Here is a 27049-nt window from a genome sequence, read left to right on the forward strand (position 1 = left end):
GGCGGCGTTAGCAAGCCGTCTCGCCGCGCAGGCTTGCGAGGTCAGGGGAAAGGTCTGAGGGGCTGCCACTACATGGTGCCACGCAGCTCACGGGGCCGTCACGCGATCAGGAGCAAAGGACAGCGTGTTTTTATATGCAACGTCCATGGACCCCGCCAGGGCCCGTGCCTCTGCAAGTCTCAGAGTGTCCATTTCTAGGAGCCTTCGGCGGATATCGGGGGAGATCATACCTGCCACAAAAGCAGCCCTGATCAAAAGCTTTGTGTGCTCGTTCCCCGAAACTGGCGGGCAGCCACAGTTTCGGCCCAGCACCAGCAGCGACCGGTAGAAGTCTTCCAACGTGTCCTCGGGGCTTTGCCTCCTAGTCGCCAGCAGGTGACGAGCGTAGACCTGGTTCACAGGGCGGATATGATGTCCTTCTAGCAGCTCGATCGCGGCAGCATAATTCGCCGCCTCCTCGATAAGAGGGTAGATCCCAGGGCTGACCCGTGAGCGTAGGAGATGCATCTTTTGCCCTTCCATGGGGGTGTCGGCGGCCGTGTCGTGGTAGGCCTTAAAGCACGCCAACCAATGTTTGAAAATAGCAGCAGAGTTGTCCGCGTGGGGGCTGAGCTGAAGGCACTCGTTTGATACGGAGATCCATCCTTTCAACTGAAGTTCTAGCAGATTAAATTGATGTGCAATCAATTACTCTCAAAACAAGGTGAGTCATAACTAATAGGCTTTAATCTGCTAGAATTCTTCCCCAGCAGCTTCGATACAGAAAGTGAAGGCTGCTGGGACAGCATTGGTTCTTATACACCGCCTCTCAGGGCGGAGCTATGTACATCAGCCAATGGTAGACACCTGGGTCTAACCAGTGGTCATCAACCTCTCAGGTATCGCAATACCTGGTATTGATGGAATCAGAGACTTAGGTCTAGATCGGTCAAATCGAGCGTATAGAACGCAATTTAAGTCCTCCCCCCCTCACCCTGCCCCCCACCCCCACCCCCCCCCCCCCCCCCCCCCCCCCACCACCAAAATGCACCACCACTGATATCTCCCGTTCGGGTATGCCAAGATCTTAACAGCCGAAAAAGGAATCCTTTTATTAACCAACACTGTAGCCCCCCCCCCCCCGCCCCCCCCCACTTCCCAGGCCCTACGATCAAAACCTGAGTGAAACTACGATCAAAACCTGAGTGAAACACCTGTCCCACCCATCCCTTCCCTAACCTTGTCTGGGTTCCGTAACCTTGTCCCGCAAATGGGTCTCCTGCAGAAACACCACATCAGCATTCAAACATTTCAGGTGAGCAAATATCCTCAACCCTTTTACTGGGCTGTTAACCCCCCAAAGAACAAGTTGTAGTCACCACCATAAAACTACCACCACCCTCCAACCCCTCCCCCACCTCCCGCCTCCCACTCAAGTAAACAATCAAACAACCAAAAGGCAAATAAAAACCTTTATCCTCTACCCAACTACCCCTAACGCTAGACAGAGCAAAAACCTACACTCATTATCTAAAACTACAATGAAATAATGAGCTGCAGTTACCCCCACCACTTCACACCGTTTAGATAATTCTTCAGCTAGCAGGGCAGCCCCCACAGAGTAAAGACAAATAAATAGCCATAAGAACCAGCCCCCCACACACATCCAACTTTAATAATCAAAGAAAAAAAACCAATCCCACACAAGACCAATAACACACAGTAACGCGCAGTAACCAATAACGCGCAGTATACGGAACAAGGTAAATGAGCTTGTTGCGCACATTGAAATTGGCCGGTACAATGTTGTGGGCATCACAGATTCGTGGCTGCAAGGGGATCAGGGCTGGGATCTAAATATCCAAGGATATATGTCATATCGAAAGGACAGGCAGATGGGCAAAAGGGGCGTGGTTGCATTGTTAGTAAGGAATTAAGTTAAATCTATAGCAAGGAGCGATATGGGATCAGAATGCATAGAATCTCTGTGGGTAGAGTTGAGGAATCGCAAAGGTAAAAAGACCCTGATGGGAGTTATGTACAGGCCCCCTAGCAGTAGTCAGGATGTGGGGCAGAAAATAAATCAGGAGATAGAAAAGGCATGTAAAAAAAGGCAATATTACAATAATCATGGGGGACTTCAATATGCACTTGGACTGGGAAAATCAGGTTGGTAGTGGATCCCAAGAAAGGGAATTTGTGGAATGTCTAAGAGATGTTTTTTTGCAACAGCTTGTGACTGAGCCTACTAGGGAACAGGCAATTCTGGATTTGGTGATGTGTAATGAGGCAGACTTGATGAGGGAACTTAAGGTGAAGGAACCCTGATGTACCGTCAATTACCACGAGACGAGAATGGTGAGACAATCGAGGCTTTATTGCACAAGATGTTGTGCCTCCTGCAGCTGGAACCAGAATGGGAGCAGCGCAGGAGAGCATACACTTTTATACGCCGCCTGCTGCGAGGAGCCAGCAGGCGGGGATTTACTGTGGTACCTGTAATACAGGAGCAGTACCGTAATACATGCAATGTGTTTCTAGTGGTGTTTACCACATTCACCCCCCTGTTTAAAAAAAAAGTCTGGCGGGGGTGACGAAAAACATTACAGATTGAGTCTGTCGGGGGCTCTGATCCTCCTCTGCGATTGCCTCAGTCCTGGTGGTGATGTGGGCGCCGACGTGGTCACCTGCGACTCCGGGAGCGTGTTGTCATCTTGCTCGTCACCCCTTAGTGGATCCAGTGGGGGGACGGATCCTCCTGGGGCAGGACTGCGGGGAGGTTCGCTGGTGGGAGGGTGGGTGGCGCAGGGGTGAATGAGGCAACCGGGGGGGGAAGGAGCGGTATCAGGCCGGGGGTTGTGGGTGGGGACCCAGCGGGTGCCAGGTCCTGGAGGGAGACTGTGTCCTGTCGCCAGACGGGGTGTGCCACGTAGGTGTGTCGCGGGTTTGCATGGAGGAGGTGGACTTTCTCAACCAAGGGATCCGATTTATGGCTCCACACATACTTCCGGAGGACGGGTCCAGGAATTGTCAGCCATGTTGGGAGCGAGACCCCGGAGGTGGACTTCCTACGGAAGGCAAACAAACGTTCAAAGAACAAAGAAATGTACAGCACAGGAACAGGCCCTTCGGCCCTCCAAGCCCGTGCTGACCATGCTGCCCGACTAAACTACAATCTTCTACACTTCCTGGGTCCATATCCCTCTATTCCCATCCTATTCATGTATTTGTCAAGATGCCCCTTAAATGTCACTATCGTCCCTGCATCCACCACCTCCTCCGGTAGCGAGTTCCAGGCACCCACTACCCTCTGTGTAAAAAACTTGCCTCGTACATCTACTCTAAACCTTGCCCCTCTCACCTTAAACCTATGCCCCCTAGTAATTGACCCCTCTACCCTGGGGAAAAGCCTCTGACTATCCACTCTGTCTATGCCCCTCATAATTTTGTAGACCTCTATCAGGTCGCCCCTCAACCTCCGTCGTTCCAGTGAGAACAAACCAAGTTTATTCAACCGCTCCTCATATCTAATGCCTTCCATACCAGGCAACATTCTGGTAAATCTCTTCTGCACCCTCTCTAAAGCCTCCACATCCTTCTGGTAGTGTGGCGACCAGAATTGCACACCATACTCCAAGTGTGGCCTAACTAAGGTTCTATACAGCTGCAACATGACTTGCCAATTCTTATACTCAATGCCCCGGCCAATGAAGGCAAGCATGCCGTATGCCTTCTTGACTACCTTCTCCACCTGTGTTGCCCCTTTCAGTGACCTGTGGACCTGTACTCCTAGATCTCTCTGACTTTCAATACTCTTGAGGGTTCTACCATTCACAGTATATTCCCTACCTGCATTAGACCTTCCAAAATGCATTACCTCACATTTGTCCGGATTAAACTCCATCTGCCATCTCTCCGCCCAAGTCTCCAAACAATCTAAATCCTGCTGTATCCTCTGACAGTCCTCATCGCTATCCGCAATTCCACCAACCTTTGTGTCGTCTGCAAACTTACTAATCAAGATGAGGGGTCCCATTAGTAGTGGTGCACAGGAGCGACCGGATGGAGTAGAGTGCATCGGGGAGGACCTCCTGCCAGCGGGGGACCGGGAGATTTCTAGACCGAAAGGCCAGCAGGACGGCCTTCCAGACCGTCCCGTTCTCCTTCTCCACCTGCCCGTTTCCCCGGAGGTTGTAGCTGGTCGTTCTGCTCGAGGCGATGCCCTTGCTGAGCAGGAACTGACGCAGCTCATCACTCATGAAGGAGGATCCCCGATCACTGTGGATGTAGGTGGGGAAACCGAACAGAGTGAAGATGCTGTGCAGGGCTTTGATGACCGTGGCAGAAGTCGTGTCGGGGCATGGGATGGCGAAAGGGAACCGGGAGTACTCATCAATTACATTGAGGAAGTACACGTTGCAGTCGGTGGAGGGGTGGTGCCCTTTGAAGTCCATGCTGAGGCGCTCAAAGGGGCGGGAGGCCTTCACCAGATGCGCTCTATCTGGCCGGTAGAAGTGCGGCTTGCACTCTGCGCAGACTTTGCAGCCTCTGGTTACGGCCCCAACCTCCTCAATGGAGTAGGGCAGGTTGCGGGCCTTGACAAAATGGAAGAACCGGGTGACCCCCGGGTGGCAGAGGTCATAGTGGAGAGCCTGGAGTCGGTCCACTTGTGCGCTGGCACATGTACCGCATGATAGGGCATCAGGGGGCTCATTGAGCTTCCCTGGGCGATACAAGATCCCACAGTTATAGGTGGAGAGCTCGATCCTCCACCTCAAGATCTTGCCATTCTTGATCTTGGCCCGCTGCGTATTGTTAAACATGAAGGCAACCGACCGTTGGTCAATGAGGCGAGTGAATCTCCTGCCGGCCAGGTAATGCCTCCAATGTCGCACAGCTTCCACAATGGCTTGGGCCTCCTTTTCGACAGAGGAGTGCCGAATTTTGGAGGCATAGAGGCTGCGGGAAAAGAATGCCAAGGGTCTGCCCGCCTGGTTGAGGGTGGCGGCCAGAGCTACATCTGATGCATCGCTCTCCACCTGAAAGAGGAGGGTCTCGTCGACTGCGTGCATCGTGGCCTTGGCGATGTCCACCTTGATGTGGTTGAAGGCCTGGCGGGCCTCAGCCGTCAGGGGAAAAACAGTGGACTTGGTGAGTGGGCAGGCCTTGTCCGCATAATTAGGGACCCACTGGGCGTAATACGAGAAAAACCCCAGGCATCGTTTCTGGGCTTTGGGGCAGTGGGGGCGAGGCAGTTCCAGGAGGGGGCGCATGCGGTCGGGGCAGGGCCCTAGGACTCAATTTTCCCCTACGTAGCCAAGGATTGCTAAGCGGTTGGTGCGGAACACGCATTTCTCCTTATTGTAGGTTCGGTTAAGGAGTTTGGCGGTATGGAGGAATTTTTAGAGGTTTGCGTCGTGTTCCTGCTGATTGTGGCCGCAGATGTCGACATTATCTAAGTACGGGAATATGGCCCGCAGCCTGTACTGGTCAACCATTCGGTCCATTTCTCGCTGGAAGACCGAGATCCCATTGGTGACGCCGAAGGGAACTCAAGGAAATGATTGAGGCGGCCATCTGCTTCCAGGGCAGTGTATTGGCTGTCCTCCGGGAGGATGGGGAGCTGATGATAGGCGGACTTCAAGTCTACTGTGGACAAGACTCGATAATGCGCAATCTACTTGACCATGTCAGATATGCATGGGATGGGGTACGTGTCGGGCTGCGTGTACTGGTTGATGATCTGGCTATAGTTAATGAACATCCTGTGCTGCTCCCCAGTCTTCACTACCACCACTTGAGCTCTCCAGGGGCTGTTACTGGCCTCAATGATCCCCTCCCGCAGGAGCCGTTGGACCTCCGACTTGATCAAGGCCCTGTCCTGCGCACTGTACCGACTGCTCTTAGTGGCGACGGGCTTGCAGTCCGGGGTGAGGTTTGCAAACAGTGTAAGTGGATTGACCTTAAGGGTCATGAGTCCGCAGACGGTGACGGGGGGCAGGGGTCCGTCGAATTTTAAAGTAAGGCTTTGGAGGTAGCATTGAAAATCAAGACCTAGTAACAGGGCAGCGCAGAGGTGGGGGAGGACGTAGAGCCTGAAGTTGCTGAACTCTACGCCCTGAACGGTGAGGGTCACGACACAGTACCCCCGGATTTCCATGGAATGAGATCCGGAGGCCAGGGAGATTTTCTGGGTGACGGGGTGTACCATGAGGGAGCAGCGCCTTACCATAGCAGGGTGGATGAAACTCTCTGTGCTCCCGGAGTCAAAGAGGCAGGTCATCTCGTGCCCGTTGATCTTTACTGTCGTTGTAGCGGTCGCGAGGTTGCGGGGCCTAGACTGATCCAGGGTGATGGAGGCGAGCTGAGGAAGATGTTGGGAGGTCTCGGGCTGATCAGCGGTCGCGGAGGTATCAGCGGGCAGCCCTGAGGCATGGTCCAAAATGGTGCTGAAGATGGCGGCGCCCACAGGGCGCACATGGCGGGTAGTGTCAAAGATGGCGGCGCCAATGGGCCGCACATGGCTTGTGGTGGAGAAGATGGCGGCGCCCCAGGATCACACGTGGGGTGTGTAGCAATGCCGGGCGACCGACCGGGCCTGGCAAACGGAAACAAAGTGGTCCTTCTTCCCGCACCTGTTGCAGGTCACGCTCCGGGCAGCACTGCCTGGGATGTTTGCTCTGGCCACAAAAATAACATTTGGGCCCTCCGGAGTTGGCTGGCTGCCGCGCGGCGCAAGCTTGCAGTGTACTCGAGTTGGGAGCTGGTGGAGCCCACGATGCCCACGAGGGTGCCGCGCGGTCGGAGGTGTAGGCCTCCAGATTACGAGAGGCCACTTCCAGGGAATTGTCAAACAGCACAGTCTCTGCAAGGTCGAGAGTACCACGTTCCAATAGCTGCTGGCGAACATACGTAGATTTAACGTCCGTGACATAAGCGTCTCTGATTAGTAGTTCGGTGTGTTGGACTGCCGAAACTGCCTGGCAGTCACAGTTCCTACCGAGAATCTGTAAAGCCTGCAAGAAATCGTCCAGAGTTTCCCCCGGGAGTTGCCGTCTCATGGCCAGGAGGTGCCTGGCATACACTTGATTCACCGACTTAATGTAGTATCCCTTTAGTAGCGTCATCGCTTCTGTGTAGATGGGCACATCCCGGATTAGGGGAAAAATTTGATGGCTCACCCGTGAGTAGAGAATGTGGAGCTTCTGTGGGTCCGAGAGTTCTTCAGTGGCTGCTCCGAGGTAGCCTTCAAAGCAGGCTAGCCAGTGCTCGAAGTTGGACATGGCATTGGCTGCATGAGGGCTCAGCTCCAGGCGATCTGGCTTGATTAGGAAGTCCATCTTTTAAAATCTTGTGCAATAAATTGATGTACCGTCAATTACCATGAGACAAAAATGGTGAGACAATCGAGGTTTTATTGCACAAGATGTTGTGCCTCCTGCAGCTGGAACCAGAATGGGAGCAGTGTAGGAGAGCATACACTTTCATACGCCGCCTGCTGGGAGGAGCCAGCAAGCTGGGATTTACTGTGGTACCTGTAATACAGGGGCAGTACCGTAATACATGCAATGTGTTACTAGTGGTGTTTACCACAAACCTTTAGGGCGCAGTGACCACTATATGATAGAATTTACGCTGCAGTTTGAGAGGGAGAAGCTGCAATCAGAGTAACAGTATTACAATTAAATAAGGGTAACTACAAAGACATGAGGGAGGAGCTGGCCAGAGTTGATTGGAAAAGGAGCCTAGCAGGGAAGACAGTGGAACAGCAATGGCAGGAGTTTTGGGGGATTATTAGGGTGGCACAACAGAAATTCATCCCAAGGAGGAGGAATCATGCTAAGGGGAGGACAAGGCATCCATGGCTGACGAGGGATGTCAAGGACAGCATAAAGGCTAAAGAAAAAGCATACAAAGTGGTGAGGATTAGTGGGAAACCAGAGGAATGGGAAGCCTTGAAAAGCAAGTAGAGGACAACCAAAAAAGCAATAAGGAGGGTGTTATAACCTGCCTACTTACCATTGGCTGGGGACTAATGACAATCCCACAATCCTGTGGGAGTATGAGCTTCCCCAATGAGGGGGGGCGGAGAAACTCCAAGTATAAATAAGCTGGCCAGTTCAGGAACCAGGAGGAAGGAGTATGTAGCAAGGGAAGTTACTGCTACTGTTATGTATATATGTTATAGTAAATAAATGTTATTACTTTGTATCCTTAAAACTTGTGCTGGATTCTTCGTGGCCCTTACAAAAGAGGGAGAAGATGAAGTCTGAGTGCAAGCTAGCTAGTAATATAAAGGAAGATAGGAAGAGATTTTCTCAATATTTAAAAGGTAAGAGAGAGGCAACAATAGACATTGGACCACTAGAAAATATGGCTGGAGAAGTAATAATAGGAAACAAAGAAATGGCAGATGAACTGAATAGTTACTTTGCATCCGTCTTCATGGTGGAAGACACCAGTGGGATGCCAGAGCGCCAAGAGAACGAGGGGGCAGAGGTGAGTGCAGTGACAATTACTAAGGAGAAGGTTCTGGGGAAACTGAAAGGTCTGAAGGTGGATAAGTCATCTGGACCGGATGGACTAACCCCAGGGTCCTAAAAGAGATTGCTGAGGAAATTGTGGAGGCATTAGTGATGATCTTTCAGGAATCACTGGAGGCAGGAAGGGTCCCAGAGGACTGGAAGGTGGCTAATGTAACACCACTGTTTAAGAAGAGAGGGAGGCAGAAGATGGGAAATTTTTGGCCGGTTAACCTGACTTCGATCATTGGTAAGATTTTAGAGTCTGTTATTAAAGATGAGAGCGCAAAGTACTTGGAAGTGCATGGTAAAATAGGACTGAGTCAGCACGGCTTTGTCAAAGGGAGGTCGTGTCTGACAAATCTGTTTGAGTTCTTTGAGGAGGTAACAAGCAAGTTAGACAAAGGAGAACCAGTGGACGTGATTTATTTAGATTTCCAGAAGGCCTTTGACAAGGTGCCACATAGGAGATGTAAATAAGTTAAGAGATCATGGTATTCAGGGTAAGATCCTGGCACGGATAGAGGTTTGGCTGACTGGCAGAAGGCAGAGAGTGGGGATAAAGGGGTCTTTTTCAGGATGGCAGCCGGTGACTAGTGGTGTGCCTCAGGGGTCTGTGCTGGGACCACAACTTTTTACAATATACATTAATGATCTGGAAGAAGCTACTGAAGGCACTGTTGCTAAGTCTGCAGATGTTACAAAGATCTGTAGAGGGACAGGTAGTATTGAGGAAGCAAGGGGCCTGCAGAAGGACTTGGACAACCTAGGAGAGTGGGCAATGAAGTGGCAAATGAAATACAATGTGGAACAGTGTGAGGTTATGCACTTTGGAAGGAGGAATTTAGGCATAGACTATTTTCTAAATGGGGAAATGCTTTGGAAAGCAGAAGCACAAAGGGAGTTGGGAGTCCTTGTTCACGATTCTCTTAAGGTTAATGTGCAGGTTCAGTTGGCAGTTAAGAAGGAAAATGCAATGTTAGCATTCATGTCAAGAGGACTAGCATACAAGACCAGGATGTACTTCTGAGGCTGTATAAGGCTCTGGTCAGACCCTATTTGGAGTATTGTGAGCAGTTTTGGGCCCCATATCTAGGGAAGGATGTGCTGGCCTTGGAAAGGGTCCAGAGGAGGGTCACAAGAATGATCCCTGGAATGAAGAACTTGTCGTATGAGGAACGTTTGAGGACTCTGGGTCTGTACTCACTAGAGTTTAGAAGGATGAGAGGGTATCTTATTGAAACTTACAAGATACTGCGACGCCTGGATAGAGTGGATGTGGAGAGGATGTTCCCACATGTAGGAAAAACTAAAACCAGAGGAAACCATCTCAGACTAAAGGGACGATCCTTTAAAACAGAGATGAGGAGGAATTTCGTCAGCCAGAGAGTGGTGAATCTGTGGAACTCTTTGCCGCAGAAGGCTGTGGAGGCCAATTCACTGAGTGTCTTTAAGACAGAGATAGATAGATTCTTCATTAATAAGGGGATCAGGGGTTATGGGGAGAAGGCAGGAGAATGGGGATGAGAAAATATCAGCCATGATTGAATGGCAGAGCAGACTCGAGGGGCCAAGGGGCCTAATTCTGCTCCTATGTCTTATGGTCTTACAAACTTGGACAAGAAACCACAACAAATCCTCATAATCACATGCCCTCCACAAAAATACAAAGGCCTCATGAAAATTACAATTAACTCACCCCCAGACCATGCTTCCTGCCTCATCTGGTGCATCGAAATAATAGTCCCTTGAATTCTAATGACTCAGAGGCCGGTGCAGAACATACCACGCCAAATCGAATCTTACTTTTATATAACGCAGCCTTGGCCTTGTTAAACGCCGCCAGTGTTTTAGCCAGTTCCACGCCCATGTCTTGATAGAGCCTGTTGGCGTGGCCTTCCCCTTGTAGTCTCATAGAGTTTACAGTGCAGAAGGAGGTCATTCGGCCCATCGAGTCTGCACCGGCCCATGGAAAGAGAACCCTATTTAAGCCCACGCCTCCACCTAATCTGCACATCTTTAGACTGTGGGAGGAAGCCGGAGCACCCGGAGGAAACCCACGCAGACACGGGTTGAAAGTGCAAATTCCCTATAGACAGTCAACTGAGGCCTGAATTGAACCCGGGTCCCTGGTGCTGTGAGGCAGCAGTGCTAACCACTGTGCCACCGTGCCACCCAGCTCAGGACTCGTTCCTTCTTCTGAAAACTATGGAACCTCATGATGATTGCACGTGGTGGCTCGCCGGAACAGGGCTTCTGCCTGAGTGACCAGTGAACTCGATCCAGCTCGACAGCAGACCCCAATCCACCTCGACAGCAGACCCCAATCCACCCTCCCCACCACCTTCCCAAACATCTTTGAGATGTAATCAGCCGGGTTTGGCCTTCCATTCCCTCTGGCAGTCGCATGATTCTGGCCTGGATTCTCTGCCGCCCAGCGCCGCTAGCGAGGTTCCCGATGTGGTGGAGAATTTGGCGACAGGTGTAAAAATGGGATTGGTGCCAGGTGCCGATTGGTTTGCGATACTCTCGCCGCCCCCCCCCCCCCCTGCTGGCGGTGGAATAGATGTTCTTGCCCACGCACCATTAAGACCCATTTGTATCCACTTAGCGGGCTGGGCACCAAATTCTCCGGGCCGTCTCTAGTCCTCCAGGCTGGCAATCATGTGGGCGCGGATTACAACAGGACAAAGGTGGCCCTGATATGATGGACCTCACCATGGGCCGAGGGGGTAACCCCCAAAATCCACCGAGGACCACCCTCCCTCTCTTCTACAATTTTAGACATGCCCACCCCAACTCCACCAGACCACCCCTATTAGAGACCCCCCCCCCGAGGCCTCCTAAATAAAGAGACCCCCCCCCGTCAGAGACACCGTAACTAAAGGGCCCCTCCCCCTCACAGACCCTCCCAGAAAAGAGACCCCTGTCTGGGAGCTAGAGAGCAGTCCAGTCAGCGGCAGTGAAAATAACTACTGCCACTGACTCACCTGGGCATACACCTGCTGGTTCAGACAGAGGACCACGTGTCCATTCTTGGAAAGAAAAAGCATTGGCCTGTGTTCAAACCCCTCAGATCCTTTAGCTGCAAACCATTCAATAATTTCTCCTAGTAGGTTGTGATTGACAACTTCCACAAACACAGGTATCAACCTTGCTTCATTCATCTTCCTTAAACTCTAAGTCCTGTAATCCCAATGTTTACAAACATCAACCACATCAAAGAGAGTTAAGTGCTGTCAATTTTCAATGCAACGCTTCAAAATCACTTAAGCGTTAAGGGGGAGTGATTGGAATCCCACCAGGTGTACGTCTATGTTCACTGCCCCTATCTGTGGACCATGCATCTTTACCATCTCATCAGTCTTCATTAATGACGACTGATTGGGAGCTAGGGCCTCCTCTATTGATTTGTGAAGGTCCTCAAGGACAGCTTGATGCTGTTTGTGAAATGTCATTGCCAAGATGCCTGTAAGCGTTGGGCTGTCAATGGAGTGGCCAGAGACGTGGTAGTGGCCTGTGCCATTTTCTCAGCAGAGCCTTGAGAAGCTTCTGAAACCATCAACAAATCTTGATTTGCTGGCTTCCTTGTCCTGGATTTTCTGGGCATTCATCTTATGTGGGAACCTTATCCCATCGAATTAGTGAAGTTTTAACCTAAAAACCTCCAAAAGCTGGGCAAAAAGGGCCAAAAATAAGGTACGCTGGTGGGAGCCACATCATTTGCAACTATTCCACATATGCCGCCACTAGAGGTATGGTTAAGAGTTTTATAAAATTTCAGTCTAATCTGATGATGCCACTGTTGCTATATTTATTTGGTTATAAATATGGCGGTCAACATGGTCACCTTTCTTAATCCTAATTATGAGTGTATTTTCAGAGTCGCCAGATATCTCTCGATACCGCCACAAGGTTCAACCCAAATACCGATCAAAGAGACAATACACCAGTTAGTTAGTTCGAAGTCAATGGTATTTATTTACACCCAATAAGATCTACTCATGCACGATAATACTACAAACTAAACTATCTCTATCAGTAACACCTATACTTAACTTCGGATGCCCACTTAGTGAGAGGAACAATGGCCGTTGTTTGGATCTGAGGCTGTTGGGTTCAAACAGGTAACAGGAGTACAGCTAAGATCGTCGGTCTGGTAGTGAGCGTTGACCTTGATCTTACTTGCTTCTGGTGATGCTGGTGGATGGGTCTCTCCGCTTGAGAGCCGAATCCAAGAGAGCGAATCTCTCGTGCGGGTTCCTTCTTATACTTGGAGGGGCTTCGCGCGCTTTTAGGTGGGCCTCAATGAAAATTGCTTATTAACTTGGTCCCAATTAATTGGGCAGCTTCTCGATCATTGTTCTCGATCTTAACCAATAACGGGGTGGATGCCCTGATGGCTGGGCGTGTCTTAGGTGGCCGTTGGCCTTGCTTTGTTTGTGTCTTTCAGTTGGGGTATCAACTACCTGAGTCCTTTGTTCCTCGGAGATGGGCCATCAATATGTTAATCGATCCAGAGTTTTGATTCCGTCTGGTAACTGCTTCCCAAATATACATTCAGGCTCTGTGCCTGATTGTTGTCTAGTATTGTCCACATTTCCCTACATTCTCTGTGAGCATCCATTTTGTGTTCTGGAAGTGGCCATCGCAGATGGCTGCACACCCTCCTTGTGATCCTCAACACGAAGCTTGAAGGATCATATTAGAACATAGATGCGACATAGAAAAATACAGCACAGAACAGGCCCTTCGGCCCACGATGTTGTGCCGAACCTTTGTCCTAGATTAATCATAGATTATCATTGAATTTACAGTGCAGAAGGAGGCCATTCGGCCCATTGAATCTGCACCGACTCTTGGAAAGAGCACCCTACCCGAAGTCAACACTTCCACCCAACACTAAGGGCAATTTTGGACACTAAGGGCAATTTATCATGGCCAATCCACCTAACCTGCACATCCTTGGACTGTGGGAGGAAACCGGAGCACCCGGAGGAAACCCACGCAGACACGGGGAGGATGTGCAGACTCCGCACAGACAGTGACCCAAGCCGGAATAGAACCTGGGACCCTGGAGCTGTGAAGCAATTGTGCTATCCACAATGCTACCGTGCTGCCCTTAAGAACAAATAAATCTGCACTATATCATTTTACCATAATCCGTGTACCTATCCAATAGCTGCTTGAAGGTCCCTAATGTTTCCGACTCAACTACTTCCACAGGCAGTGCATTCCATGCCCCCACTACTCTCTGGGTAAAGGTTAGGTGGATTGGTCATGATAAATTGCCCTTAGTGTCCAAATTGCTCTTAGTGTTGGGTGGGGTTACTGGGTTATGGGGATAGGGTGGAGGTGCTGAACTTGGGTAGGGTGCTCTTTCCAAGAGCCGGTGCAGACTCGATGGGCCGAATGGCCTCCTTCTGCACTATACATTCTATGATAATCTATGATAAACCTACCTCTGACATCCCCCCTATATCTTCCACCATTCACGTTAAATTTATGTACCCTTGTAATGGTTTGTTTCACCCGGGGTAAAAGTCTCTGACTGTCTACACTATCGATTCCCCTGATCATCTTATAAACCTCTATCAAGTCGCCCCTCATCCTTCTCCGTTCTAATGAGAAAAGGCCTAGCACCCTCAACCTTTCCTCGTAAGACCTACTCTCCATTCCAGGTAACATCCTGGTAAATCTCCTTTGCACCTTTTCCAAAGCTTCCACATCTTTCCTAAAATGGGACGACCCGAACTGTACACAGTACTCCAAATGTGGCCTTACCAAAGTTTTGTACAGCTGCATCATCACCTCACGGCTCTTAAATTCAATCCCTCTGTTAATGAACGCGAGCACACCATAGGCCTTCTTCACAGCTCTATCCACTTGAGTGGCAACTTTCAAAGGTGTATGAACATAGACCCCAAGATCTCTCTGCTTCTCCACATTGCCAAGAACTCTACCGTTAACCCTGTATTCCGCATTCATATTTGTCCTTCCAAAATGGACAACCTCACACTTTTCAGGGTTAAACTCCATCTGCCACTTCTCAGCCCAGCTCTGCATCCTATCTATGTCGCTTTGCAGCCGACAACAGCCCTCCTCACTATCCACAACTCCACCAATCTTCGTATCGTCTGCAAATTTACTGACCCACCCTTCAACTCCCTCATCCAAGTCATTAATGAAAATCACGAACAGCAGAGGACCCAGAACTGATCCCTGCGGTACGCCACTGGTAACTGGGATCCAGGCTGAATATTTGCCATCCACCACCACTCTCTGACTTCTATCAGTTAGCCAGTTTGTTATCCAACTGGCCAAATTTCCCACTATCCCATGCCTCCTTACTTTCTGCAGAAGCCTACCATGGGGAACCTTATCAAATGCCTCACTAAAATCCATGTACACTACATCCACTGCTTTACCTTCATCCACATGCTTGCTCACCTCCCCAAATAATTCAATAAGACTTGTAAGGCAAGACCTACCACTCACAAATCCGTGCTGACTATCCCTAATCAAGCAGTGTCTTTCCAGATGCTCAGAAATCCTATTCCTCAGTACCCTTTCCATGACTTTGCCTACCACCGAAGTAAGACTAACTGGCCTGTAATTCCCAGGGTTATCCCTATTCCCTTTTTTGAACAGGGGCACGACATTCGCCACTCTCCAATCCCCTGGTACCACCCCTGTTGACAGTGAGGACGAAAAGATCATTGCCAACGGCTCTGCAATTTCATCTCTTGCTTCCCATAGAATCCTTGGATATATCCCGTCAGGCTCGGGGGACTTGTCTATCCTCAAGTTTTTCAAAATGCCCAACACATCTTCCTTCCTAACAAGTATTTCCTCGCGCTTACCAGTCTGTTTCACACTGTCCTCTCCAACAATATGGCCCCTCTCATTTGTAAATACAGAAGAAAAGTACTCGTTCAAGACCTCTCCTATCTCTTCAGACTCAATACACAATCTCCCGCTACTGTCCTTGATCGGACCTACCCTCGCTCTAGTCATTCTCATATTTCTCACATATGTGTAAAAGGCCTTGGGGTTTTCCTTGGGGTTTATGAAGACAGACATCATGGTTTATATTACTGAGTCTTCTTTGTTCTCTGCCTAAGTCGGGCACCCGCAATCAAGGACAGGCTCTACTCTACTCTGTCCTATGGATTGGAACTTTACCTAAATTGATTTAAATACACATATTATTATAAAATTCTACGGGGTGCTATGACATTCAGGCATGCATTACAATTAAAACACGCGAACCTCTAACTATTCTTATCTAAACTATCCTTAGTCACTTAAAAGAATTTACAACAGTATAAACTATACAACAGCAGCAATACATGTCTCTGTATCTTGGCGGTCAAGTACAGAATTTTACACCTTTCTTTTATGATAACAAACAAACCAAAAAAATTTGGCGATGCGTTTTATTCACTGAAAGCGAGCGGGGGGTTTGCTGAAGTCCGAAAATAGGGGGTCTGAGGGTATAGACCAGAATGCGGGAGGCTTTCCTTCGCCATTTCCAAAGTCTCAGTGTCTGGATGACACTGTAGGGTATTGCAATGATTAACAGTGCTTCTACAATGTAGGACAGGGAATACCAGGTGATAAATTTGTCACACCAGGTTGGTGTATCAGTTGCTGTCTCTGGGTGTGGTGTATTGCAGGGATGGGAAACATTCACGGCCTGTGGGGTAGGGGTCAGGGGGTCGCGTCCGCGCGCAACTGGAGGGATCCCGCGAAGATCCAAATGTAGATCATGATGTCTGTCTTCATATTCTCTTTTCCTTCTTGGTCTTCCTGTGCCTTCTGTTGTTCTGAATTTCCTGTGGACACAAGCATAATATCTGTTATTATCTTGCTTAAGATCCTGTATGTCTGTCTGTCTGTCCTTTTATTACCAATTGCCCATCATAATTGGTCACCATCTGTGACTCCCTCAGTTTTTTTTTAAACCAAATATTATGGGGACAAGACATCCGAGAAGAAAATACTGTCACAGTGTGAGCAGTCTCGCAGCCTGTGTGAGCGATGCGGTGAGTGTACCATCCAAGTGTTTGAGGATGTAAATAGCATATGGGAGAGCAACCTAAGGGTCGCCAAAAACAAACAAAACTTGTGGCAAAGAACATTCTTGAAACCAGACTAAAAGAACAGTAAAAGAGTTTCGAACCAAAAGTTCCGAATGGGGTGCGTATGGGCCCGCGGCGGGGCAAGAATGGGTGGAATCCCCAGGTAGGACGGTGACCAGTGCCATAAGTGCACTACCCGAACGTAGCTGACCAGATGGGGGTCCTCAGGCAGGGCGGGGACCAGTGCCGTTTCTCCACTGCCTGAGCGACTGGACAAGAACGGAAAGAATTTGTGTTCATCGTGGATACTGCATCTTGTGATTACCTTTGAATCAGAAGAGTAGCTATGATCGGTTGTCTGCTGACAAACTAGTTCCTTTAACTGCCAGTGGGCATTAAAAGAGTGGTGGCGTGGGGCCATGAATAAACCATACTCGTGACTGGGGTATTCGTGCCAAAGCTGCTTGGGGCGAAGTGGGGTCTATCTCATCATTCCGGATGAGTCTGTAAAAATTGTCGTGGTGCCAATGTTTCGTTGAAGATGGTAGGGGGCAATCCATAGTCGTCGGGCGGTGGGTCCGGATCAGGGGCTTTTATATACGTGGTCTCAAAGGGGTCGAACAAATCCTGTTCGGAGTCGCTGGGAGTGGTGCTTGGTGCAGGAGTGTAATCGTGTCACGGTGCCAATGGGCTGTCATTGTCACTGTCGCCGTCGGTGCTGGTTGAATGAAGGGAGAGGCGGAGTTGTGCCTCTGGGGGTGGAGTCACAGTAGTGTCGGAGGATGGGCTGGACTGGTTGGGGGAGGGTAGGAATAGGTCGTCCGTGGGCAGGGTGTGTTCGTCTGCTGCTGCAAGTGAGATGTGGTGAGTGGTTGTTCTGTGTGCCATAAGCCTTAAACTGGTTTATGTGAAACCATCCAGACTTGCCATTGGGATAGGTGATCTTATACACGGAGGGGCTGACTTTATCGGAAATGGAGTAAGGTCCTGCAAATTTGGGGGGGAGGAATGAGCTGGGGTTGTATAGGGATAGCATGACCTGCTGCCCTACTACAAATTCTGTGGCGTGTACTGTTTTGTCAAAACAAACTTTACTTTGCTTCTTTCGTATCCCAAGCCTAACAGCTGCGGCGAGCTGGGCTGCTTTTACATTATCGAGAATCTGCTGAATGCTTTCTCATGGGTGAGGGCGGTGACTGTGGGGCTGGCCAAATCAAGCCCGAACAAGTATTCTCTCCCCTTCATGGGTCGTCCGGTCATGAGGGTGTGGGGGTTGTACCCTGTCGAAGTGGATACCGTGTTCCTTGTGAACATTAGTGCAAAGGGGAGAACTGTGTCCCATGTGGTATTGTGCTGTTGGACCATTTTCCTTAGGATTGCCTTAAGAGTCCTATTCATTCTCTCTACTATTCCGCTTGATTGGGGGTGATATGCAATGTGGAATTTTTGTCTGATTCCAAAAATTGTGAGGACGTTTTTCATCACTCGTCCTGTAAAATGTGAGCCTTGGTCTGACTCTATGCTGCGTGGAAGTCCCCATCTTGTACAAATATGCTGCGTGAGGATCTTGGCTGTCGCTTTAGCCGTGTCCATTCTAGATGGGAAAGCTTCCACCCATTTTGTGAAGGTGTCGATGACCACCAACACATACTTAAAACCATTCTTGCAGTGGGGTAGGGGTCCTATGTAATCAATCTGCAAATTCGTCCAGGGGCCATTAACAGGGCGGGTGTGACTAAGCAGACCTTTCCTTGCATATCTGTCCGGATTGTTCTGGGCACAGATTAAACAGTTTTCAATGTATTGAGTTACATTGGGTTTCAAATCGGGCCACCAGCAGAGAGGTCTGAGGTGGGCGAGGGTTGCCTCTTTGCCTTGATGTCCATGGTTGTCATGGAATTGGCAGATAATTTGGTTTCTGTCCTGAGTGGGGACCACATAAATACCGTCTTTTAAAATTATACCGTCATGTGTCGTCAAAGTGTTCTTGTATTTATCGTAGGGGGCTGGGAAGTTGCCTTTTAAAACTTCCCTGAGCTGTGCGTCTTCATTTTTGGCCTGAGCTAGATCCTGAATGTTGGTCTGTGAGACCTGGACCGCGTGTATTGAGGCACTCTCGGGGGGGGGATACTGGGGCACTCTCAGGGAGATACTGGGGCACACTCGGGGGGGGGGATTACAAAAGTGACCGTGTCTGGAACCTGCCTTTGCTAGGGCATCTGCCTTAACATTACCGGTAGGGGGGTGGGGGGGGGGAGGAGAACGATGGTGGCTACGAACTTTAATAATACCATATTTCCAATCTTTAGCTGTCCTTATATGCTGGAGTAATGGGGCTGAGGGTAGGGGTTTTCCATCTGTGGAAACGAAACCTCTAGATTCCCACAGGGGTAGGAATTCTGTTAAACTATTACAGACATATAGACTGTCGGAATATGTGTCGGCTGGGGTCGGGAACGAGTCGGGGTACTCTACAATATATGCTACGGCTGCTAGTTCTGCTGCCTTTGAGCCTAGATGTCCAGGCAATTTCAAAGATATCTCCTCTAACGCGCATCCCTGCGCGTCCTCTACATATATGCCACAACCAGTCATTTGTTTACCGTTAAAAACTGTGAAGGAGCCATCCACATAAATCTTCAGGGGTGCGCCTATGTCTGTGGGCTGGGGTCTGTTGGGTGTAGTGACTGGTTTCGGGGGAGCTGACTTCGGTACAAAGGGTCCTGTATTGTGCCTGGTGGTGATTATCTCACATTCGTGTGGGGCGCCTGCGTAATGTAAATTGTCTGTGAGGAAAGTGGGTGTTTTAGTCCTTTTTATTGTAATGTCCCGTCCTTGTAAGAGAAGGGTCCATCGGGCGGCGCGAATTTGGCTGACTGTGCCATCCTTTAGTCTACCGTCTAGTAGAAGTTGGGTTGGGGTGTGCTCTGTTAAAATAGTGATGGGGTTGAGTCCTGTTATGTAGGCGAAGTATTGAACAGCCCAAAAAACTGCGAGCAGGTGCCTTTCGCGGGCAGAAAATCCTTGCTCTACTGGATCAAGTACTCATGAGGCGTATGCTACCGGGCCTAAACGATCGTGTCTTTCTTGGAGGAGCATGGCCGAAAGGGTTCAGTCGGTGGTTGCAACTTCTATTGCGTATGGGGAGAGTGGATCTGGGACCTGTAATGCGGGAGCTGTGCTGAGGGCTCGTTTTAATGCATCCACGGCATCCGTGTGCTATGGAAGCCATTCCCATGGTGCTTGCTTCTTTGGGAATTCGGAAAGAGGGCTGCCTTTGTCGCAAAACCGTTTTTGTGATTCCTACAGTAGCCAACCAGACCTAGAAATGACCGGAGGGTTGTGACATTATGGGGCATGGGTAATTTGACAATGGAGTCGATGCGTTTCTGCTCGATCTCGCGTTTGCCATGGGTGATCACTGTTCCTAAGTTAATCACTTTTTCTTGTAGAATTTGGGCCTTTTTGGGGTTTACTTTACAAGCAATTTCGTGAAGGAGTCCTAATAATTCGGTGAGAAGCGAAATGTGCTCTCCCTTAGTGTTTGTCTGTAGAAGCAAGTCGTCTACATACTGGACAAGGCAATCGGGTTGTGAAAATTTGGCTAATCCATTCGCCAGCTGTAGGTGGAAAATGGAGGGGGAGTTGTGGAAGGCACGTCCACGTGTATTGTTGTCCCTGGAAGGTGAAAGCAAATTTATATTGGCACGCTTTATCCAATGGAATTGACCAAAAGCCGTTGTTAATGTCCAAAACTGAAAACATTTTTGACTGGAGTCCCTGTTTTAACATTGTCTCGGGACTCGTGACTACGGTGGGGGCTGCTACTGGGGTTACTTTGTTTAGTTCCCTATAATCGATGGTCAGTCGCCATGATCCATCGGGTTTCCTGAATGGCCAAATTGGGGCATTGTTCGTTGATTCTACTGAACGGAGTACGTCTTGGTCAAGCAAACTCTGGATAACTTGGAGGATGCATTTCTTGGAGGGTGCCTTCTCCTACATTTTGTGGGTCGGGAAGGGCTGCCACGACTGAGGGGTCGAGGCTCAAAAATGGGAGCTTCACTTGCTCCTTTTCATCCAGGCCGTACATGGTCGCCTGTTGTTTCACTCTTGCGAAATAATGGTGTGGGTCCGATGTGGGTAGAAACGGTGTTATCTTATCGCACGCGTCCCTTAATTGAGTGACGGTTAATGGGGTGGTGTACAGAAAATCAGGGTCTCCATCTGTTGTGGCTTTGCGCTGTGTGGTGACGGAGTTCATAGGGTTGTGCTCTGCCTGTGCAGTCGGGGGTGGGGGTGCTTTTCTTTTCTGTGGTTTGTCCTGAGTACAAGTGCCATGTACATATTTATTTGCAGTCTCATTTAACTCCTGCCAATCGGGGCCATTTTCCTGATCTAACTGGGGTCCAAATGTATTCTGGAATCCATTTTGTACAGAAAGCAGGGATTGCAGGTCTGCAATTTGCTTTCGGCATTTGGTGTGATCTACCGAGCTCTGCGTTTGTTCCATTGTGGAACTGTGCAGTGCTCGTAGGGCTGCTTTTAAATTGTTACATTGTTTCTGTAATTGCTCGACTTGGTGTTCTGTCTCTTCTCTTACCAACACCGCGCGCGTTGCGTGTCTTGGTAGACTTTATCGTATTGTGACTGAAAGCTGCTTAAATGGCAAGACAAGATTGGTGTGCCCGTTTGACATCCGCCATCTCCTTGTCCTTCGCCGCTAACTGTTCTCTAAGTTCCCTGTTAACTTTCTCGTACTCACTCACATCTCCCTCACTATCCTTATCTCTCTCTTCAATCTCTCTGCGGAGCGTCCTCACGACCTCCTCTGTGCCTCGCAATTGTGCCAAACAGGACACGATTGCCATCGGCTTACGAGCTTTCCCTAAGCTTTTCTTATGAATTTCGGACAGGTTCTCCCACCAAGTATGCCCTATACTTCCGGGACCGGTTTCATCGTTTGCACAAAATTCGCTCCAAAGGGGCCATCCTTTCCCTTTGAGATATTTTCTAATTTCCTCTTCCCATACGGGACACTGCCCTACTCTACTGGTCGCTACGACCTAAAATTCCTGGGGGTTCATAAGGCGTTCCATTGCCTTCATTGTCATTTCTACTGCTATCTATGGGTTTTTACCGAATTTGGAACAGGGGGGAATAGAGTGGTGATGTAAACACGGGTACGGCTTACGCTATTTTCCAGTCTACAAAACTCCCGACAGTTTTACGCAACAAAATCTATCAAGTTTACCTTATATCCCTTGTTAGTACACATGCAAATAACACACTTCCGAATCTTGGTGGTTTGATCGATATTGGCCTTATGCTTGTGGTTTTTACTTTTTCCAATTGGATTTCTAATTCAAATTTGGGTTCTCTCGGATTGACAAAGCCACTTCTAGGTCGAGTCCAGATGTGGCCAGTAATGTTGCTATATTTATTTGGTTATAAATATGGTGGTCAATAAGGTTGCATTTCGTAATCCTAATCATGCGTGTACTTTCAGAGTCGCCAGGTATCTCTCGATACCGCCACAAGGTTCAACCTGAATACCGATCAAAGGTACAATACACCAGTTAATTAGTTTGAAATCAATGGTATTTGTTTACACACAGTAAGATCTACTCATGCACAATTATACTACAAACTAAACTATCTCTATCAGTAACACCTATACTTAACTTCGGATGCCCACTTAGTGAGAGGATCAATGGCTGTTGTTCGGATCTGAGGCTGTTGGGTTCAAAGAGGTAACAGGAGTACAGCTAAGATCGTCAGTCTGGTAGTGAGCGTTGACCTTGAACTTACTTGCTTCTGGTGATGCTGGTGGATGGGTCTCTCCGCTTGAGAGCCGAATCCATGACAGCGAATCTCTCGTGGAGGTTCCTTCTTGTACTTGGAGGGGCTTTGCACGCTCTTAGGCGGGCCTTAAACTTGGTCCCAATTAATTGGGCAGCTTCTCGATCATTATTATCGATCTTAACCAATAAAGGGGCGGGTGCCCTGATGGCTGGCCGTGTCTTAGGTGGCCGTTGTCCTTGCTTTGATTGTGTCTTTCGGTTGGGGTACTGGCGCCAGGATGTCTGCGACAGTATCAACTACCTGAGTGTTAGTCCTTTGTTCCTCAGAGATGGGCCATCAATATGTTAATCGACCCAGAGTTTCGATTCCATCTGGTAACTGCTTCCCAAATATACATTCAGGCTCTGTGCCTGCTTGTTGTCTAGCATTGTCTATATTTCCCTACATTCTCTGTGAGCGTCCATTTTGTGTTCTGGAAGTGGCCATCCCAGATGGCTACACCACCAACTTAGTGAACACAGATTGGCTGGTTTATGTGGGTGATAGGATGTTATCACACTGCTCAGTTGCTTCTGTATTCCTCATTTGAACCATTTTCTTCAGATTGCACAAAGAACAAGGATTGCTGGACATGCATGTGATCATTTGCCAATTATAAGGAATTAAAGGGGCTTGTTTTCCATTCCCGATGAGGAGTGCACCATGGCGACACAGGCTTCGATTTTCAGTGTACCTGTGATGTTCCATGATATGATTTTGACAAGGGCCGCTCTCTGCTGGGAGCATTGAATTAACCCTGAAAATAAATGAGCTCACTGATGGTGGAATTTCTGTAGTAAGATCGGATAATGCTGGATACAAATTGCTGATTAATCTACATCGAAAATAGGGAAGAAGATTGTTAGTTCCCTAGCTTTTTCATTTATTGCCTGTCCTTCTCTCTTTGATTCCAGATATTTTTATGATTGTCCTTTTGGCTCAAGTTGGAACGTGTCTGTATTTCCTTTTCGGTGAACAGGATACTTTATACAATGCACTGGATGTAAGTATGTAAAGCCATAAGGTGTAACATTCAACTTAGCAGAAATGGAAAATAAATGGTTGCAGAATAGCCTGCTTTTCCCCTTCACTAAAATTATATTCTCTCCCCTGTTGGTACAATAATTGTCAGTATTTTACGAACCTACGAAGATATGAAATAGGAGAAAATGTTGGCTATTTGGTCCCTCAAGCCTACTCCGCCATTCAATATGATCATGGTCGGTTTGTTTCGAATTCCGCATTCCCATCTACCCTGATACCCTTTGATTCCCTTGCCTAACAAGAATCTATCTGCCTCCAGCTTAAAAATATTCAGTGACCCTGCCTCTACTGCCTTCTGAGGCAGAGAGTTTCAAAGTCACAAAATCCTCTGAGAGAAAACACTTCTCTTCAACTGTTCTAAAAGGGCAACCCCTAATTTTTAACAGTGCCCCCTAGTTCTGGACTCACCCCTAGTTCAGAGGAGAACGTGCAAAGTCCACTCAGACAGTCACACGAGGTTAGAATCGAACACGGGACCCTGGCGCTGTGTGGCAGCAGTGCTAGCCACTGTGACCCTGGGATGCCCGTCAGCAACTTGCCAGTTGGAGAGGAATGAAGGACCATTCTCTACAAATCAAAGCTTTCTATCAGTTCCTTCAGATGAAGAGTGCTCAGGAGTTAACTGTGAAGTTAATATTAATTGGAGGTTGCCGTAACGCAGATGATGAAGAGCGAGTTTCTTGCCTGAAAGAACTGTGTGAGAATCTGGGAGTTACAGAAAACGTTGAGTTTAAGATTAACATTTCATTTGAAGAACTTAAAAAATAATGAGGAATGCACAGCTGGAAGAACTTGTTGGTGAAACTGACTAGCTGGGAAGGCTTTCATCAGTTATATTGAAGAGCTGCAGCCATGGCCATTAAGAGACTGCTGCTCAAAGCAGTTCCACTCAGAGAGTACTATACTTGTCTGGCAGGTGATTTTCAACTTACTGGAAAGCATTTCATGTACCTACAGATAAGTTGCAAGTGCAGAGCTCACAACACCACCCTAGCTTCAGCAGCAGCAGGAACAATACCAATGGCAACACCAGCTGCCTTCTCAGTTGCATACCACTCCACAGATCCGAGGAAATGTACACAGATATCCAGCTCCAACGAGGTGATGTCCCCAACATAGGGTCTACAGACAGATAATCTACTCTGCTGACATGTATGAACACCAGTACCTCAGGAGGTTCAGACTTTCATTGGAAGTCACTGCTGGTATCTGCAGTCTCCTGGAGCAAGACTTCCAGCTCAGTGGAAAAGGGGCACTGTCTGTCATGGTAAAACCACAACTCTAGATTGCTGCCCTGCATCAAATGAAATGCAAAATGAAATGAAATGAATGAAAATCGCTTATTGTCACAAGTAGGCTTCAATGAAGTTACTGTGGAAAGCCCCGAGTCGCCACATTCCGGCGCCTGTTCGGGGAGGCTGTTACGGGAATTGTGTGCTCTCTTCGCCAGAAAGAAGAGAAAACATAGAAGTGTGAGTGTTTGTAATGGCTTTTGTGGAGAGGAAGGTAAGACAACATTTTAAAGGGTATTTTGGGCATGGCTGTGAGTTTGAATGTTGCCTATTCAGATGCATGCAGAGAGAGAAATAACTGGAGCTGCAAGATGTGTTGACCTTAGTACCGCTGTGCAGGAGAATGCTGGGAAACTCAGAGTGTATGGCTTGGCACCTGAAACCTATTACACTCACCTGCCAGACCCTCCTGAGGTTCTGGATCCTCTTGGTGCACTATCTGCAGGTTGGAGCGATCACACTTCTGCTGCTGAATTCCTCGGTCACTTCCAGTCAGGCCTCCTTGAATCCTGGTCTCTTCTTCACCCTCCTTGCGTGAGTTCAACTCACTGCACCTCCTCCGACCTGGCAGCCAGATCTCCAGGTAAGAGTGAGGCCTGGCGAGTAGCATTGCCTGGTCATCTACATTCCTATAACTGAGCTAAAAGAGCTCTGGCTAAGCTCGCCCGTTACCTGATCCTAGCTTGTCCTGCTCTTCAGGCAGAGATTAAGTCCAAAAGTTTCCACTGATGGTCTTTAATTCTCCTTCACCATTCTTCCCTAGAATACTTTCAGATCCTCACCTTCCAATTATATCTTACTCTACCACACACTAACACCCCTCTCCCCACCCCACTTCAATCCACTTCAGGATTCTACTCCCCTGTTATTCAGTCCCTTCCCCATTCTTTGGTGTCATATATCCAGCCCCTTATTCCAATTCACTATTTGCCGCAGAATCCAATATCTTATCCACTACTCCCAAACCTTGGGCGGGATTCTCCGCAATCTGCGCGATGTCCGCCAAAAACGGCGCGAATCAGTCCGGCATCGCGCCACCCCAAAGGTGCGGAGGTCTCCGCATCTTGAGGGGCTGAGCCCTCACCTTGAGGGGCTAGGCCCACGCCGGACTGATTTCCGCCCCACCAGCTGGCGGGAAAGGCCTTTGGTGCCCCGCCAGCTGGCGCAAACTGACTTTGCCGGGCGGCGCATGCGCGGGAGCGTCAGCGGCCACTCACGGCATCCCCGCGCATGCTCAGTGGTGGGGGTCTCTTCCGCCTCTGCCATGGTGGAGCCCATGGCGAAGGCGGAAGGAAAAGAGTGCCCTCACGGCACAGGCCCGCCCGCGGATCGGTGGGCCCCGATCGCGGGCCAGGCCACCGTGGGGGCACCCCCCGGGGCCTGATCGCCCCGCGCCCCCCCAGGACCCCGGAGCCTGCCCGCGCCACCTTGTCCCACCGGTAAGAGAGGTGGTTTAATCGACGCCGGCGGGACAGGCATTCCAGCAGCGGGACATCGGCCCATCCGGGCCGGAGAATCGCCGGGGGGGGGGGCCCGCCAACCGGCGCGGCGCGATTCCCGCCCCCGCCGAATATCCGGTGCCGGAGAATTCGGCAACCGGCGGGGCGGGATTCACGCCAGCCCCCGGCGATTCTCCGACCCGGTGGGGGGTCGGAGAATCCCACCCCTGATTAGCCATTTCTTGTTTTTTCCAGACATTGCAATACTACTTTTATTGTTTTATAAACTTACAATGCTTCTCTCACTGTTCCCACTCAAAGCACCTCCCATTCAGTACCCCTAAGCTGAGAAAGAGTCCACTCCAATATCACAACGTCCGATTACTCTCATCTGAGTATCCAAGATCATAAGAATACTGTCCTACAACTTTCAGATTCCCACTGAGCACTCACAGTGCTCCAAGAATCGTATGGCTCCCAACCACTACTTTGAGGCCCAACGAGATTCCTCCCCAATATTTGAAGACTGTAACACCATTTCATTCTTGTACACCTCACTTCCCCTTCCAACTGTCCAAGACACCAATACTATCAAACCACATGTACTCACCCTCATTACTGCTACAAACCTCCTGGAACACCCTCCCCACCATGATCTTTTTGTTCCTGCACTTTAACAAGGGTAATCATAAAATCCATTGTTGGCATAAATAAACAAATGTAATAAAAATCATGGTCTCGAGTATAACATTTCCACAAATATAAAGGAATAATCACATAATTTGACACAGAAAATGCAGTGAGCTCTCACAAAGCATGAATGATAAAATGCAATTTCATTTATT

At 49.1% G+C, this 27049-nt stretch overlaps 1 protein-coding gene across 1 annotated transcript in view; it reads left to right on the forward strand.

Annotated features, from left to right (window-relative positions):
- The window catches only part of LOC140389788 (probable cation-transporting ATPase 13A4), a 220058-nt gene that overhangs the window by 188979 nt on the left and 4030 nt on the right, over positions 1–27049 (forward strand). Inside the window, exon 28 of the mRNA XM_072474309.1 lies at positions 23344–23432. Coding sequence (XP_072330410.1) covers positions 23344–23432 — 89 coding nt within the window. The remainder of the gene's footprint in view (positions 1–23343; positions 23433–27049) is intronic.

Source organism: Scyliorhinus torazame, chromosome 14, assembly GCF_047496885.1.
Source record: "Scyliorhinus torazame isolate Kashiwa2021f chromosome 14, sScyTor2.1, whole genome shotgun sequence".
Lineage (NCBI taxonomy): Eukaryota > Metazoa > Chordata > Chondrichthyes > Carcharhiniformes > Scyliorhinidae > Scyliorhinus > Scyliorhinus torazame.